At 37.7% G+C, this 16,571-nt stretch overlaps 1 protein-coding gene across 1 annotated transcript in view; it reads right to left on the minus strand.

Moving 5' to 3' along the window:
- The window catches only part of LOC115414140 (protein kinase C-binding protein NELL1-like), an 806,279-nt gene that overhangs the window by 544,576 nt on the left and 245,132 nt on the right, over nucleotides 1-16,571 (minus strand). Inside the window, exons 6-7 of the mRNA XM_030127358.1 lie at nucleotides 2,884-2,956; nucleotides 2,318-2,400 (exon numbers count right to left, since the gene is read on the minus strand). Coding sequence (XP_029983218.1) covers nucleotides 2,318-2,400; nucleotides 2,884-2,956 — 156 coding nt within the window. The remainder of the gene's footprint in view (nucleotides 1-2,317; nucleotides 2,401-2,883; nucleotides 2,957-16,571) is intronic.

The raw sequence follows: 16,571 nt of genomic DNA on the forward strand, positions 1-16,571 counted from the left end.
CTTACAGCCTTGAAAAGCCACTGAGTGCCTGTGAAATGATACATGATTACATTTCATTGCATAAGATATGAGTGATTCTGTAAACCGTTCAACTGATTTTTCCTTAAGAGGTTGAACTTATTAAAGCTGCAGATACACCCATATATTGACAAGACAGCAGTATCATCATATCAGATGTCCTTTCACCAATGGCAGTGTCACATATGTATTTATGCCCAATTAAAGTTGTTTTTTCTCTGCATAAATATATATGTTTGAGTCTGTGTTTATTCACACATAACGTCATGATTAATATAATATAGATGTCATTGTTAATTGGGGTTAACTGTGAAGTGTCGTTCCATCTCCAGACATACACGCTCCCTTCTGCACATGCTCAGTCCCATCAAGGTCAACACTGGATGTTTCAGCAGATATTGAAACACATCCAGGAAAAGATATGTTGAAGAACTATTTTATTTTATTTTTTTCTTGTTAACAGTAAACAAATAAATAAATCTTTTTGCATTTGTCTGTCTGTCTGATGCTGCCAGACCTTTCGAATCACAACAAAGATTTTTCTGAAAAGATTTTATAGAAAGATTTTTAGGGTGTCCAATCCCTTTTTTCCACTACTGTATCCCTGGTTATCTATCTATCTATCTATCTATCTATCTATCTATCTATCTATCTATCTATCTATCTATCTATCTATCTATCTATCTATCTATCTATCTATCCATCCATCCATCCATCCATCCATCCATCCATCCATCCATCCATCCATCCATCCATCCATCCATCAGGGAGGGGGGCAGCAGTTATATACGTGGGGTGTGGTCCATAACTAACATAACTAACACTGGTGTGAAACGAAAGTGAATCTTCACATACTTTCAACGTCCAACTCCCAGGTTCTATTCCTCAGCGCTTATACAGCGGATCTTAAACAAAATCTTAAACGAAATTTTCACAACCTCTATCCACTGGACACACAAATGCTTCGCCCCAGGAATTTGTCACATTTACACCCCCCCCTTTAGGGTCCCCCAGTTCATGGGGACGTTCACAAATTCTGAGATTGCCGACAGTTCGGTTCAGGTGAACGTTAGTGCCAGTAATGTAGGATATAGGTGGAAGAAAACTGTCACAACCTGCTGTTATTTACATTGGTTGGTTGGTTTCACAACTTCTAACCTGTATCCACTGGACTCTCTCCACTGCTCTATGCCCCCCCCACACACACACAAATGCTGGGCCCCATGAATTTGTCACATGTACGAGGGCCGTTCAATAAGTTCATGGCCTCACCCAGAACAGAACAACACAGACTGATAATTTATATTTTATTTTTCAACATAATCTCCATTTACAGCGATGCACTTGGTCCATCGATGTTCAAGCATCACTATCCCATCACGAAAGAATGTAACATCCTGTATTATAACAACCAGTATTTCTGGGTGAGGCCATGAACTTATTGAACAGCCCTCGTACGCCCCCTTTACGCTGCCCAGGTGCATGGGGGTGTTCACAAATTCTTAGACTGCCGACAGTTCGGTTCAGGTGAACATTACTGCCAGTGATATAGGATATAGGTGGAAGAAAACTGTCACAACCTGCCTGTTATTTATTGGTTGGTTGTCCACCCCTCCCACCCCGCCCCAGGATGAAATTCATTGAGCAGAAGTTGAGATGTCAAAACCAGAGGGAGGGTTGATCCCCCCCATCCCCTCCATATATATATAAAACATCACTAGTTCGCTTTTTCATTGACCCTCAAATTGCCCAAATATAACTTGCACATGAAAATTTACCTAACAGAAAGACGACAATTTTGCTAAAAGTCTCATTTTTCGATTAAAAGTTTTTGAGTTGGCAAGAGGTGGTTTTTCGGGCATAGAGCAAATGGTATATCACGCAAAACTGCTATGGAAAGACCTTTTTTCGCAACTAGAGTCAGGTGAATTAAGAAACTGGATGTTGACGTACGTTCCAACAAGCGAAGAAGAAAAAGAAGAAGAAACATGTCGCGGTATGTGTGGACACACCAGGAAACCCAATCATTTTTTAATTTAGTACCAGATAGAGGGGTAATATATAATAATAATGAATATATCTGTAAATCAGCACCATATTTACATTCGTTGCCATGTTTATGGAATGACTTCTCATGTCATCTCGCGATAATAAATAAACAAATCATCGCATTTTTGATTTAATGGAGAAAAAAATGACATTACCCACTTCTGTTTTTTTTACATTTAGTAAATATCGGTAAAGTTTTGTGCAGATGTCCAATGGAAAAGCCACTACTGATGGTCATTTCTGTTCCTACCTTCAGTGTCATCTTGGCCAGTAGCTCCTGCAGGTCCATGATGCCTTGCACCAGGCTGAGGAAGTCGCTGCAGGTTGGGCATGCTCAAAGAGGGAAAACAAAGGAGAGAGTGGAGAGGGAAGAACAGGAAAGAAAACTTTAGATAAAAGAGTGGGTCTGATTCATGGCAGCCAACAAAAGGGTGACCGCACACATCTGTTTACTCTTTGTCTCAGCTCGTGGTCGACGTTAGTATCAATGAGAAAGAGACGAGGTGTGATTAAATGCCTTATTGATCAGTGACAGAGACAGTGGCCCGGCACTGGCCTTGTATCTTAATCTGTTTGACAGTAAACAGATGGAGAAGCAGCGAGGGGAGGGGACGGGATGGGAGGGTGTGGGGGGGTGGGGACTGAATCTGATATTACAGCAAAATGAAGATTACTGAGAGCACAGGAAGAAGAGAACCCACGTCTGTGATCACAGGGGAGAGGTCAGCGCCACTAACAAGAAGCTCATTACAGTCTGTTTCATCGAACGGCGCTCAGAAATACTGTACGAACGCCGACAGAGACTGTGATACTTACTGCGATTGAGGTTAGGACACTGTGTGATGTAGCCGTTGGGAGCGAAAATTAGCTTCACATCCTGGATAATTCCCTGGGGACACAGAAGAGAGAGGCAACAAAACTTTATAAATACATAATACATTTCCCCAAGTGGAGAGTTTTCATATCAAAGTGACAAAACAAGGAGGAAAAGGGTGTTTTGGTATTCGTCCGCCGTCACTTTCGCTTTAAAAATAGAAAACATGGACCTGGATGGACACAAAGTGACATATGGAAAACTACTGCCAGATTCCCTGTGGCAGAAAAGGAGGGAAATCTCTCCAGACTAATTAAAGTGGCATGTGGAGCTTTAGTCCAGGACAATGGAAGTGATTTTCTTGTGTTTATCTTGCGCGTGCATACGGCGTTCACTCATTCCACTTCACCCGAACAATAACTCTGATGCACTGTTGACCTAAAAAAAAAGCCTGTGAAGCAAAATAAATGTGAATTTGCCTGATCAGCAATGCCTATTTGACATAAACAGGAACAAATTTAAGAACACATGGACTTTTTGTTCTGCGTGAGAATGTGGAACCAACCCAACTTTCCTCAGTTTTGGTTGGACCAGGCTGGTGGTTCAGATACACGCAGAACCATCCCATCAGTTGACACCGTGTACATTAAAGAAACAAACATGGGCGAAATTTATTCAACGTTGGCTCAAAGATGGCGGACAAAGGTCAGCGGTCAAATTCCCTTTGAATTAATTGAATGAATTGTTTATTTTGGCTTGTACAATTGGGGCAGCCATGGCCTACAGGGCAGGAGAGTCAGCTTGTGACCAAAGGGTTGCTGGTTGGATTCCATGGATTGGCAGAAAAAGTTGTTGGCTGGTGTGCCCTTGAGCAAGGCACTTAACGCCCCATTTGCTCATCGGGCGCCTGCTATGGCAAGCCCGCTGCTCCTAGTTTGCAGTGTTCCTGCATGTTCTAGAGATGGGTTAAAAGCAGAGGTTGAATTTCAGTGTGTGGTCAAATGTACTGACAATAAAGGATCTTAATCTTAATCTACATTAATCATTGCACATAGGACGATAATTATAATAAATATAAAAACTAGAAGGCTAGAAGCAAAACCTTATTTTTACCGATCCTTTCCACCTGATCCACTGCTTACATTAAAACAAATATGTGCAGTACCAAGTATTCTCATTATAACAAAACAATCAACAACAACAAAAACATATTTACAGTCTCAATTTAAAATTCCTGAATGATTTTATACTTAAGGTTTTTTTTTTTTTAAGCTTTGTCAGAGAAGTGAACAACTTAAATTCATCAAGTCCATCCCATAATTTCACACCCACAACCCAAACACATCTAGACTTCACACTTGTCCTCACTTTTGTACATTCAAAAACATAAGAACCTCTGAAATTATAATTATTCTCTCTTAACAGCAAAGCCTTGATTTCATGTCTCTCCATTATGACCTTTTTAACCCCGTGGTACTTCTGTGTCAATTACCAAATGAATTTTCCCTCTATTTAACCCTTCTTAAGTAATCTTTGACCATTTATTGTAATATTATTCTTTGTAGTTTCCATCTTTAAGAGAAAATCAGGTATTTTTGTATATGTAATTTACTCTCCTCTCCATGTAGAGGTTCATAAAAGCTCAGCTTAAAGTTGAAGGTTATTATATCAAAAAGGGAAGAAGATCCTCTGTATTTAGTATTTTTCACTGTAAATTATGTATTTTCCAATATTTAATTTCCTACATTTAATGTAGATGTCCATGAAAACTCAAGTAAGTTCAAAGGTTATTATATCAAAACAGAGAAAACTGAAGAAAAAGTCTCATTTTCAGCAAAGATATCAATAAGTGAACATAAACCAAGTGTGTCCATCCACTGTCATATATCACACTCCACGGGTTTTACTGATGAATCAATGTTCTAATCCAGGGGTCGGCAACCTTTACAACGTAAAGAGCAATTTTTGTCTGGGAAAAAAAGAGAGAAATCTGACTGGAGCCATAACAATTTTTTTTTAAACCCATCTACATTTTACCATGAGGTGACTGCTCTGTTGTAGCTATTTGTGATTAGTTTGCTATTTAACTTTGTATTTCCATTACAATACTGCAATGGCTGGTGCATTTATGAAATTATACAACTACAAGAAAGAAAACACTCAAGATTTGTACAATATTTTTAATGATGGACACTATTTCTAAAGCATAATTATGTTGTGTAATGGGGAAAAAGTGCAACTTTCATGTATAGTGGCTTATTTACAAACTACGAACAAATGTAAATTGAGCATCTTGTATTGAATTTGGCAAGAAAATAATCCATTTTCGTTTTTATGCTGTCAAAAAATGATTTCATTCTGTGTAAAGCCTGCACATTTTTGCAGATAGAATAGATTTAGGCCTATAACAATGTTAAAAAGTAATGACTCATTCAGTTCATTTCAAAATATTCCTTATGTTTTTGACCAGAGGAGCCATAGAGAGATGCTCAAGAGCCATATGTAGCCCCAGAGCCAAAGGTTGCAGAACCCTGTTCTAATCTAATCTAATCTAATCTAATCTAATCTAATCTAATCTAATCTAATCTAATCTAATCTAATCTAATCTAATCTAATTTAATTTAATTTTTCATTTATTTCATTCATGGTTGTGCATTTCATCAGCAAACATGCAATAATCATCAAGTGAACAAACATGTACACACCCATGCTCGAAAAGGAGCAGGATGAAGAAAATCTTATATTTCCTACCCCCTTCTACATAATAATAGTCTTAATGGTTAGCCATACACAACTGGCTATAAAATCATACTGTATAAAATCAGACAAACCAAACTAAATACATCCAAAGATAATACAAAATGAATTCAAAACCAAGTGCAAAACTACATGTCCAGGAAGTACAAAACGTAGGTAAATATATACCTGACAAAAGGATGCAAAAGCATTATACCAGACCAAAATAAGTAAATAAATTTGTCACAAGATGCAATACAAATATGAAGCAAAATGTCAAAACTTAGAACTGTTCGTATAATCTCATTGTTTTTCTTTATACACTTTTTCAGTTGGAATGTGTTTTTACAGTCCTTCAGCTCATTATAAAGAGAATTCCAGAGTTTAACACCCACCACTGATATACACATCTTTTTTTTTTTTTTTTTTTTTTTTTTATATATTAGTGATAGTTAACAAGACAATGTGGGCAGAAAAACAACAACAACACATAAACAAAGGGAAACTCAAACAAATAAACAAACAAACCAAAAACAACAACAATGACAGAGTATTGACAAACAACAACAACGTCATATTACAAAGAAAAAGATCATAAATGTAAATAGCAACTAAACCATATAGCTTGGTTAGGGGTGATAGGGAAAAGGGGAAGAGGGGGGTGTGAATGAAAGTGAGAAAGAGAGAGGGGGGAGTGAGGGGGAAAATAATAATTGTTGTAATAAAACAAAAATATTTAATAATACCAGTAGCCTAATTTGCTAGAGTTATTGTGGCAGCGGTAGCGGCGGAGGCAGTCACAATACTACCAGTTAAATAATTTAATATTTGTAACAATGTATTTGTATCAGTTACTATCTGTTTTGAGTTTATATGAATCAATTTAAATTAATATGGCTATGGGGGGGTGGGGTGGAGCCCAGCACACAGAGCCTAAAGAGGGGAGGACACCATCAACCCCCCACACAACCCCTAGCAGCACAACCACAGCCCAAGGACGAGACCAGCCATGGCCAGTCGAAGGGTACCCCCCCCCCCTTTGTTTTTCCACTTTTTTTTTTATTTTTCTCTTCTCCTTTTTTTTGTGTTGGTTTTTTTTGTTTTATTTTGTTGTTGAATGTAGACCTAGTCCACTCTGCAGTTGGACCACTCTCAGACCTTTTAGGAGACAGTCTGTCCACTGTGGAGTGACCATTTTTAATTTACTATACAAGAGATAGGGGTGGATGCCTTCAACCCAGCCACCTCACACTGCCCTCGTCAAAGACCGCGGCCATACCACCAGGGGGCCGAGGGTTGGGAGAGGCCGGCACCGCTCCCCCCAGGCCCCGCACTGCCCAGCCCCAACCCCACCCCCCACCCCGCAAATTCATTATTACCCAGACTGACATACAGACAGACATCATAATTACAAAAACACCTGAACTTCTTTACAGTAAACTGACTTTTTTCAGTGACATCCATCAACATTCCACACGTCAGTCAGAGGACAGACGTTTCCTGTTGCCTGCTTGTAGGACGAATCAAATACAGGGTAGTGTGCAATACAGGGCAAAGGTGGCATGGAATACATTGCCACAATTTTTAATTTCAGAAATTCAAGCAGTTACTTTTTCTAAAAGGTTGAGAATGTTTATATTTACCCAAGAATAACTGTCTGAACTATTGTACATCTTATAATGACATCATCTAGACGGTTTGTTTTTCTGTTTGTTGTGGAGCTGTTTTTTATTTATTTGTTATTATTATTATTTTTTTTTTTTTTCTGTTGTTGTTGATATTATTATTGTAATTGTTTTGTATTGTGTGCTGTTGCTGATTTTTGGTTTTGTGTTGTTGTGTTGAAAGTATGTACATCCTGTTTGTTGAGTGAGTTGTGGGAAATTGTTGGTGCTTTGTTTTTGTGTTGCTGATGACCCCAGGAAGAGTAGCTGCTGGGCTATGCAGCAGCTAATGGGGATCAACCTAATAAACTAAACTAAACTAAACTTATAAATGCCTCCACCACCACCACCACCATTATAAAGACAATTCCAGAGTTGAACACCCACCACTGATACATCTGCTTCAAAGTTGTCCGTGCACACTGGTGTTTGAAATGACCTCTCCTTCTATGCTCTTCATTCTCTGAAGTGAAGACAAACATTTTTTGTAATTAACTTTTTTTTTTATTGTAATTTTGTAACTAATCTAATCTAATACGAAGGTGGACGCTCATGATTCATGTCACCAGTTCAATATCATACCAACACTTCCCAAACTCCATCTAAAAGTTGTTGTTGTGGTTCAAACCAGAGATCATTTCCTATACTTCATATACTTTTGTGCATCGAGGCGTTGCCGTCTGAAACAGGACAATATTTTTACCAAACTGCTGGAAGTGACAGCTGGATCCTACAGAGGCGAACCAGAAGAAAACAGCTGCACTACACAGCCGCAAAAAGTTGGCCGAGGAGGTGAACTCGACAAACTTTTAGTAGTATAATAGAAATAGAGCTGTGTCTCATCAGTCTGCTCACACTCAGAAACTCAAGTCATTTCCAGAAAACATTCCTTAAAGACACACACACACTATCAACTTTCTAAGTGCATCTGGCTGTTTTAAAGCCATTGGAAGCAGCAAATGTTTTAAAAACCAACTTCTATACGCACCTTTCGTTCTCACTGAGGTTGGGAAAATGTGCTCTATGGGCGAGATTAAATGGCCTGTAACTGAACGGACTGCCTGTCAATCACCCTGAATGACAGCCCATCTCTAAAAGGTGCAGAGCAGGTAAATAGAAGACTCCATGATGACCACAGGGAACAATCTGGGGGAAATGTACCTTCAGTAATGGAAAAGCAAACTTGTAAAACAGCGTGATGCCCACACACACTCACACCGTAAGGGGGTGGGGGTGGGGTGTAATTTCATCACTTCTTTGAATTGACTTCAGAAAACATGCTGGAAGGACATTAGAATTCGCCACCTCGAGCACAGTTGGCATCATTTCTGCTCTGCTTTATGTTTATGTGAAATCCATTTACAGTGCATTTGGCCGGCCGGGATGTAAGCAACACCTGCCTCTCTATTTCACAGGAGAGGGGAGGGTGGGCGGGGGGGTGTTGGGTGAGTGAGGCTGGAGGCAAATAGGCTTGCAGCACAGATTGAGAACACACACAAGGACTACACAAGCGGCGGATGGCGAAGAAGAGATTGTCCGTGTCACTCCGAATGAGAATGAAGGTGTAGATCACAGACGGCCGTCCCACTGGTGGAATAGAAGAGCCCTGACCACACATCACTGTCAATGATCAGCTGGTAATAGGAAGCGAAGTCATACAATCTCCCCTTCCCAGAGACGTGCACACGTATGATCCATTTGTCTTGTACAGCCAGTGGCACACAGCTACTGTACGTCTGAACGGCACCTTTCAAACGGAATAATATCTGTGTTCCTGCAGCCAGACGATTCTCTATAGTATGTATATGTTTAGATAAAGACAGCAGTCGCTTTTCCATTGGACATCTGCGCAAAACTTTACCGATATTTACTTAATGTCAAAAAACAGGAGTGCGTATTGTCGGTTATCCCATTAAATCACAAATGCGAGGATTTGTTTATTATTGTGAGATGACACGAGAGGTCATTCCATAAACATGGCAACGAATGTAAATATGGTGTTGATTTACAGATATATTCATTACACTGGTCAACAACAAATTTATTGTTTAAGTTTTTTGAGCTGATTTAGTTTAATTTTGGTGTGCTGAATCCAAAAATCACATTAATTTTGCTCAATCAGGTCAACTTTCTGAACTATGCTACATATTGGCTTTTTAACATTTTTGCTTACATTTATGGGCATTTTCACATCATATGATACAAAATTCTTTCATATTTCTTGCAATAAACGAGTTCTGAAGATGTGACTTTTGCCAATTTATGATTAATGTTTTTTTTTAATATTACAGGTGAATGAAATGGCTTTGACTAGAAGATCTTGCAAAAATAAGCCTGACGTACTCTGCTACATCTGCGGTGAATACACCATTGTACCTAACAGGTACAATGGTAAAATGATTTTTTTTCTCTTAAAACCTATTTTGGGTGAGAACTATATAAAAAATCAACTGATAAAGTCACAAAAATGTAATCAATTTTGTGAGAAGATCAAATTTTTCAAAATCAAATTAGCAAAAAAACCTGACCAGATTGAGAAAAACAGATGTCATTTTTGGATTTAGCGGTGCAAAATGGTCCTAATTCAGTTGAAAAAAAACTAGACAACTTGCAAAAAACATTTTTTTGTAACCCAGTGTTATTATTATATATTACCCCTCTATCTCGTACTAAATAAAAAAATGATTGGGTTTCCTGGTGTGTCCATACATACCACGACATGCTTCTTCTTCTTCTTCACTTGTTGTAACGTCCATCAACATCTGTTTTTTTAATTCACCTGACTCCAGTTGCAAAAAAAGGTCTTTCCATTGCAGTTTTGATATACCATTTACGCTGTGCCCGAAAAACCACCTCTTGGCAGCACAAAGTGTGACTTGTGGCAAAATTGTCGTTATTCCATTCGGTTAATTTTTATGCGCAACTTACATTTGTGCAATTTGAAGGTCAATGGAAAAGCGACACATTTGCTATTGTTGCATCTGCACTGCAGCACACTGGATTTTAAAAAAAAGACGCAAAAAGTGCTGACTTTCAGTGTTAAAGCAACCCCCAATCAATTTTATTTCAAATAAATGACCAATTTTGAACAATGAATCAGCTGACTACATATAGCCCCAATCCCACTTCACCTCTTACCCCTACCCCTGCATTTTGTGCATTCACGTGAAGGGATAGGAGTGTCCCGATTCTTGATGACTCGGAGGGAAGGGCTACGGGGGAGGGCTGTTTGACTCTCAAAATGGAGATTTTTCAGGACCACACTACGAACGGTATGAGAAACCTCCCATAATTCTGTTTGAATTATCAATAAAATGGAGGTAAACAGAAAAAAAAGTGCAGCAGTGTGATGAAAGAAACACAAATGTACATATTTTCTTTGTAAACAACGTAATCATTTGATCGACCGTTTAATGCCGTTTCATTGTGTTACAGATCACATTTCTGCAGTTTTCGGTTAATAGCCACAAAAACAACAGACTTCCACAGTTGCATACGTGTTCATGTATGTGGAATGTGTTGTTCATGCATTTTATTATTATTTTCAATAGTATCCTAATTGTATGGTTTTAGTACCAGTGCTTCAGAAGGTAAAAATGTTGTAATAGTTGCTTCAATAAAAATATCTTAAACATCCACATGTCTACTTTACCTGCAGACCGTTAAACTAGTCTCTTAAGGAAAAGGTCTACATAGCAGCTAAAAAGCCCTATATTTGGAGTTAGTGGTGACCAAAACAGAGCTAATATAAGAGATAAGAATACTTCAATAGGAATATGTCACCATGTCTCATTATTATTCATAAAACTTCACTTCATACTATGTATTAAGACAGTTTTATGTGATTTTTTGCATTTTTGTCTTATCTACACACACATACTTCTTGTATATAGTGGACCATTTTGTCTCCTAAAGAAGACTTAGGCTATGTTTCTCCTAATTTCCTGAATATCACAGCATCTCTGACTGATCTGGAAAATTAATTATTTGAATTTGTTCAAATAAAATTCCCATTGATGTCATTTCATTTGATTTCAACTCATTAACTCAGGGACGACCATGTGAAATGTCTCAGTTACAGATCTTTTTTTTTTTCTCTTATCACTGTATTCCAATACCAAAGTGCATTTGATCTGTGTCTGATTGCCAAAACTGAAGTAAACTCAAGTAAATGTATGATCTCCCCCCCAAAAAACATCAGTGCACATTATTTTAATTTCTATGTTAACAGAATATCTTGATCTTCGGGAACAAGAGAAAGAAAGAGAAAGAACAGAAGTCCCCAACCACCGGGCCATGGACTGGGTCATTTGGTACCAGGCCCTCAGAAAGGCTGAATAAAAAAATATTGTATTAATCACTGGAATCTGAAAGAGCTTTTATTTTGAAAAACCACTCATCTCAACCACAAAAATTAAAGGTGGGGTGCGAGATGTTTTCCTGGAGCATTTTTTCCTATATTGCTTACAATCCCCTTCATGCCCCGATTACAACCAATTAATTAAATGCTCTAACACAAACATTTAAAAAATGTAGTCACCTGTGGAACAGACAGGACTGAAAAAACACCATCCAATCATTTTAACTGGCCAATTGAAATGAACGGTGATATGTCTACCAAACTCAACTGCCATTTGTCCCTCCCCCCTCCCCTCTCTGTGCGTACCCCCCTTCGTGCATGGATTGTGCATTCTCAGAGGTTTGGAGCACTTGTACAGAAAGCCAGAGCTTGGCTATATTAGTTATACAGAATTTTGAGCAGATTTTAGCTTTCATAGCCTGTGGTCTTAAACTTTTGATCAGCTGATAAACAGCCTATTTCAGTTTACTTGTTGTCTTCAATAAATTACTTTTCAAAGTGCTTTTTGTCTCACTCCCCCTTCTTGCTTTTGTATATTGTAGCTCTACTTAAAACCTCATTAGGATCCAAATGTGCAAAAGGTAAATTCTAGCTATTTTTCAACTGGTCTTAAGATTTTGATCAGGTCTGTATTAGGATGGAAAGTTCACTGGCAAACTATTTTGTGACTAGGGGTGTGTATTGGCAAGAATCTGGTGATACGATACAAATCATAATACTCCGATCACGATACGATGTATCACAGTATATCATGATACTGTTGAAAAGGCAATTGTTTGTTTGTTTCTTTTTTTTAAATGATTATTTTCTTGAAGAACTGAATTACTCCCGAATTATATGCACAAATAAATAAAATATGCACAAATACTAAACACATTTTTTATTTGATCACAACAGGATTTGATGCTATATCACAACATTTTCCTCTGTTAAAACTTAAATTATGTTTTACAGACATTACAGTTTAAGATCCTTTTCAAATGTTCATTTTCTATTAGTTCAGAACTAACATCATAACATTATTTTTGTGTAACCCCAACAAAGGAACTAACATCTGCCTCTCAGACAGTAAAAAGTGCTTTTAGGAAGCTTCAAATAAGCATTATTTAATAAAATAGTGTTAAACAATAATAAATAAAACATAAACAAAAAAGAAAAGCAAAAATGAACCTCCACAATATCAGCATTTGAATAAATACCTAAAAAATATACAATACTTTTTAATATGGATACAGTATCATGAAATGAAATATCGCGATTATATTGCAGAACTGATATTTTCTTACACCCCTATTTGTCATTAAATAAATCACTAGGAAATGTAAGATTAGCCAGATAGGTATGAAATGGGGGTAAGAGCGGGGGTGTTGGAGGAGACAGAATGAGGTATGCATGGATCTGCGAGCCGGGGCCGGACCCAGGTGAATTGTTGCTGTGCAGCACTGGTGGACCCTCAGGAACAAGCATTGTGCAAGCCAGTACTCTGGAGGTGTGGCTTTGGGGGGATGTCTGAAGAAAGGGATTTAGACTTTTGAACTGTGTATTTTCAAAATGTAGCTTTCTCTAGCCATTTTTCTAAGAGCTCCTACCCCACCTTTAAACCACAAGCTGGCAAAAATGAGTAAAAAACAAATGTCTTTGGAGAGCTTCCATGGAAAGGGAAAAAGGCCCAATGAGGAGACAGAAGAGGAGCCTTCGACTTCCAAGATAAAGAAACCTGCATTTAATAGACAATATCAGGATTCCTATTTAAAATACGGATTTATCGTTACACGCACCAAGCCCGCTCTGCATATGTATGTGGCGACAGGCTAGCAAATGAGCCTATGAAGAAGCCTTCAAAACTGCTTCAACACATGGAGACCTGTTCTTCAGCGGGATGGTGAGTTGCCTTTTTACACACTTTGTTTTTAATTGTTTCTATACCGCAGTGGTTCCCAACCTTTTTTGGCTCCTTACCCCATTTTAACATCACAAATTTCTGACAACCCCAGGCATTCAAAACTGAGACATTTTTTTTCTAAAATTAATTTGTTTTTGATCATGTAATAGTTTGCTATACTATGTTGCAAATAAATATTAATTTTAGTTTATATAATGTATATTATTATGGACGGAGGCAGAAATGCCAGGTGTAGATTACTGCACAAAGGGAGAATTTTATATTTTATTTTCCTTGGTCAGGATATGTACAGTCAGTCCAGCATGGATTTACAAGGCTGACAATTAATACTCAACAAACAAGAACTCAAACTATGAATTATGAAAGAGCTGCAGCATCTGAAACCGACCACAATGAACATTTGAAAGATAAACAGTACCACAGTGCTTCAGTTTCAGCTTCACAGTTTGTCATGTCTTTTATGGATTGGGGTTGTCTCTCTCAACTCACCGTATATCTTTTTTAAGTTTGTATTGTTTTTTTTTGTTTGTTTTTTTGTTTTTTTTAACTAATTACTAGAAATTTCAGATGATCCCATTTGAATTCCAGGCGACCCTACGTGGGGTCCCGACCCCAATGCTGAAAAACACTGCTATACCGGTCTGTGAAAATATTTTTTAAATGAAACCGGTCCGTGGTGCAAAAAAAAAAAGGTAGGGGAATGCTGATTTAGAACATATATATTGTATTGAATGTATTGTTTTTATACTAATTGGAACAAAACCTGCCTCTTAAACATGTTATTGAAATCAACTGTTGAGAGACCTGGAGCTGAAAACACACAATAAAAATACCACTAAACCTTATCTGAGTTAAATCAAAGATGCTAAAATGCTCAGCTGAAGTGCAGATCCTCACTTGGTTTAATTATGTGAAGTCCCCTTTTCCATATTACATGTAGTTATTTGATTCACTGTTAATAAAATCATTTATCAGCAGGGTTTTAAATCTGAAAGTCAGCACTTTTTGCTTTATTCTTTTACAATCCAATATGCTGCAGTGCAGATGCAACAATAGAAAATGTATCACTGTCTTTATCCGCAGCCTATCCTACACTGTATAAGACTTAAAATAAGAATCCTATCACCATGGGAATATAGACATCATTCTTGAAAGATGCTGCTCAGGCTTACAGCATATGACATAGTGTTTATAAGACAAATAAAAATATGTGTGTTTTGAAGCCCGTTTTATTTACCAAATTTGGAGAAAATTTTTTTTGTTGTGTTTTGCTTTGTTTTATTGGTCAAACTTTTAATCCTGTAATTAAATATAATGTTTGACAACTACAGCTGATCCTATGGAGTCTTGTAAACCAATAATGATTGGACAAAACAAAACATTCAATCAGTCCTGATGAGTTCGTGAAGCCCAAAACAGAGCTAAAAGGAGAGGGAATCTTAGACTTAAATTCATCATCTTGACAAAGTCTGCTTCAGTGGGAGGATATTATCACCTCAGCGGATGATTATTAGTATCATAAATCTTTCTTAACCTTAAGAAGTGTTTCTAGAGCCATTTCAGTGCATTATATAGGGTGGGGAAGCAAAATTTACAATATTTTGAGGCAGGGATTGAAAGACAGTGTATGACCAATTAGTTTATTGAAAGTCATGAGAATTTATTTGCCACAAGAAAATGTACATAATAGAAAATGTTTTTATTCTATGTGTCCTCCTTCTTTCTCAATAACTGCCTTCACACGCTTCCTGAAACTTGTGCAAGTGTTCCTCAAATATTCGGGTGACAAGTTCTCCCATTCTTCTTTAATAGTATCTTCCAGACTTTCTCGTAATAGTTTTGCTCATAGTCATTCTCTTCTTTCCATTATAAACAGTCTTTATGGACACTCCAACTATTTTTGAAATCTCCTTTGGTGTGACGAGTGCATTCAGCAAATCACACACTCTTTGACGTTTGCTTTCCTGATTACTCATATGGGCAAAAGTTTCTGAAAAGGTATGGATAATAGTGTTAGGTATGATTATGACATCAATATATGTTTGGTTTCAAAACAATTGACGTAGTGCCTGCTGAGAAAAAACAACTAAATGTTCATTGTAAATTTTGCTTCCCCACCCTGTAGGTACTCTATATTATAAAAGCCAAGTGAACTCTGTGTGCATGTGTGTGTCTCAGGAATCAAACACAATCCGGAAAGAGCTGATTGCTGCAGTTTGGCATACTCATGGCCTTTTGTCAAGGATCACGGTAGCAAAGATGGCATGTTGATAGGACCAATATTTTGGGAGATATTAGTAATTTTGGAATACAATAGCCTTACAATCACATTGCTATACCCAGAATGCTTTGGCGGTGACTGCTGGACAAATGCGGTACAGCACGCACGAATACACAACAGCATAAAAACTACCACATCTAGAACCCATGGATCCACACGGGTCAACGCGCTGGTGTAGTATTAACATTCCAAACTCTGACCAGCAGGGGTCAGTCTGATACCAGAACACACTTAAAATAAAAATATTTAAGTGGGGACTGCAAGATGAAAATTAGCACTGACGCTAACTCTGGCATATTTACATGTGTACAGGGTGGGGAAGCAAAATTTACAATGAACATTTAGTTGTTTTTTTCTCAGCAGGCACTACGTCAATTGTTTTGAAACCAAACATATACTGATGTCATAATCATACCTAACACTATTATCCATACCTTTTCAGAAACTTTTGCCCATATGAGTAATCAGGAAAGCAAACGTCAAAGAGTGTGTGATTTGCTGAATGCACTCGTCACACCAAAGGAGATTTCAAAAATAGTTGGAGTGTCCATAAAGACTGTTTATAATGGAAAGAAGAGAATGACTATGAGCAAAACTATTACGAGAAAGTCTGGAAGATACTATTAAAGAAGAATGGGAGAAGCTGTCACCCGAATATTTGAGGAACACTTGCTCAAGTTTCAGGAAGCGTGTGAAGGCAGTTATTGAGAAAGAAGGAGGACACATAGAATAAAAACATTTTCTAT

Source organism: Sphaeramia orbicularis, chromosome 3 (genome assembly GCF_902148855.1).
Source record: "Sphaeramia orbicularis chromosome 3, fSphaOr1.1, whole genome shotgun sequence".
Classification (NCBI taxonomy): domain Eukaryota; kingdom Metazoa; phylum Chordata; class Actinopteri; order Kurtiformes; family Apogonidae; genus Sphaeramia; species Sphaeramia orbicularis.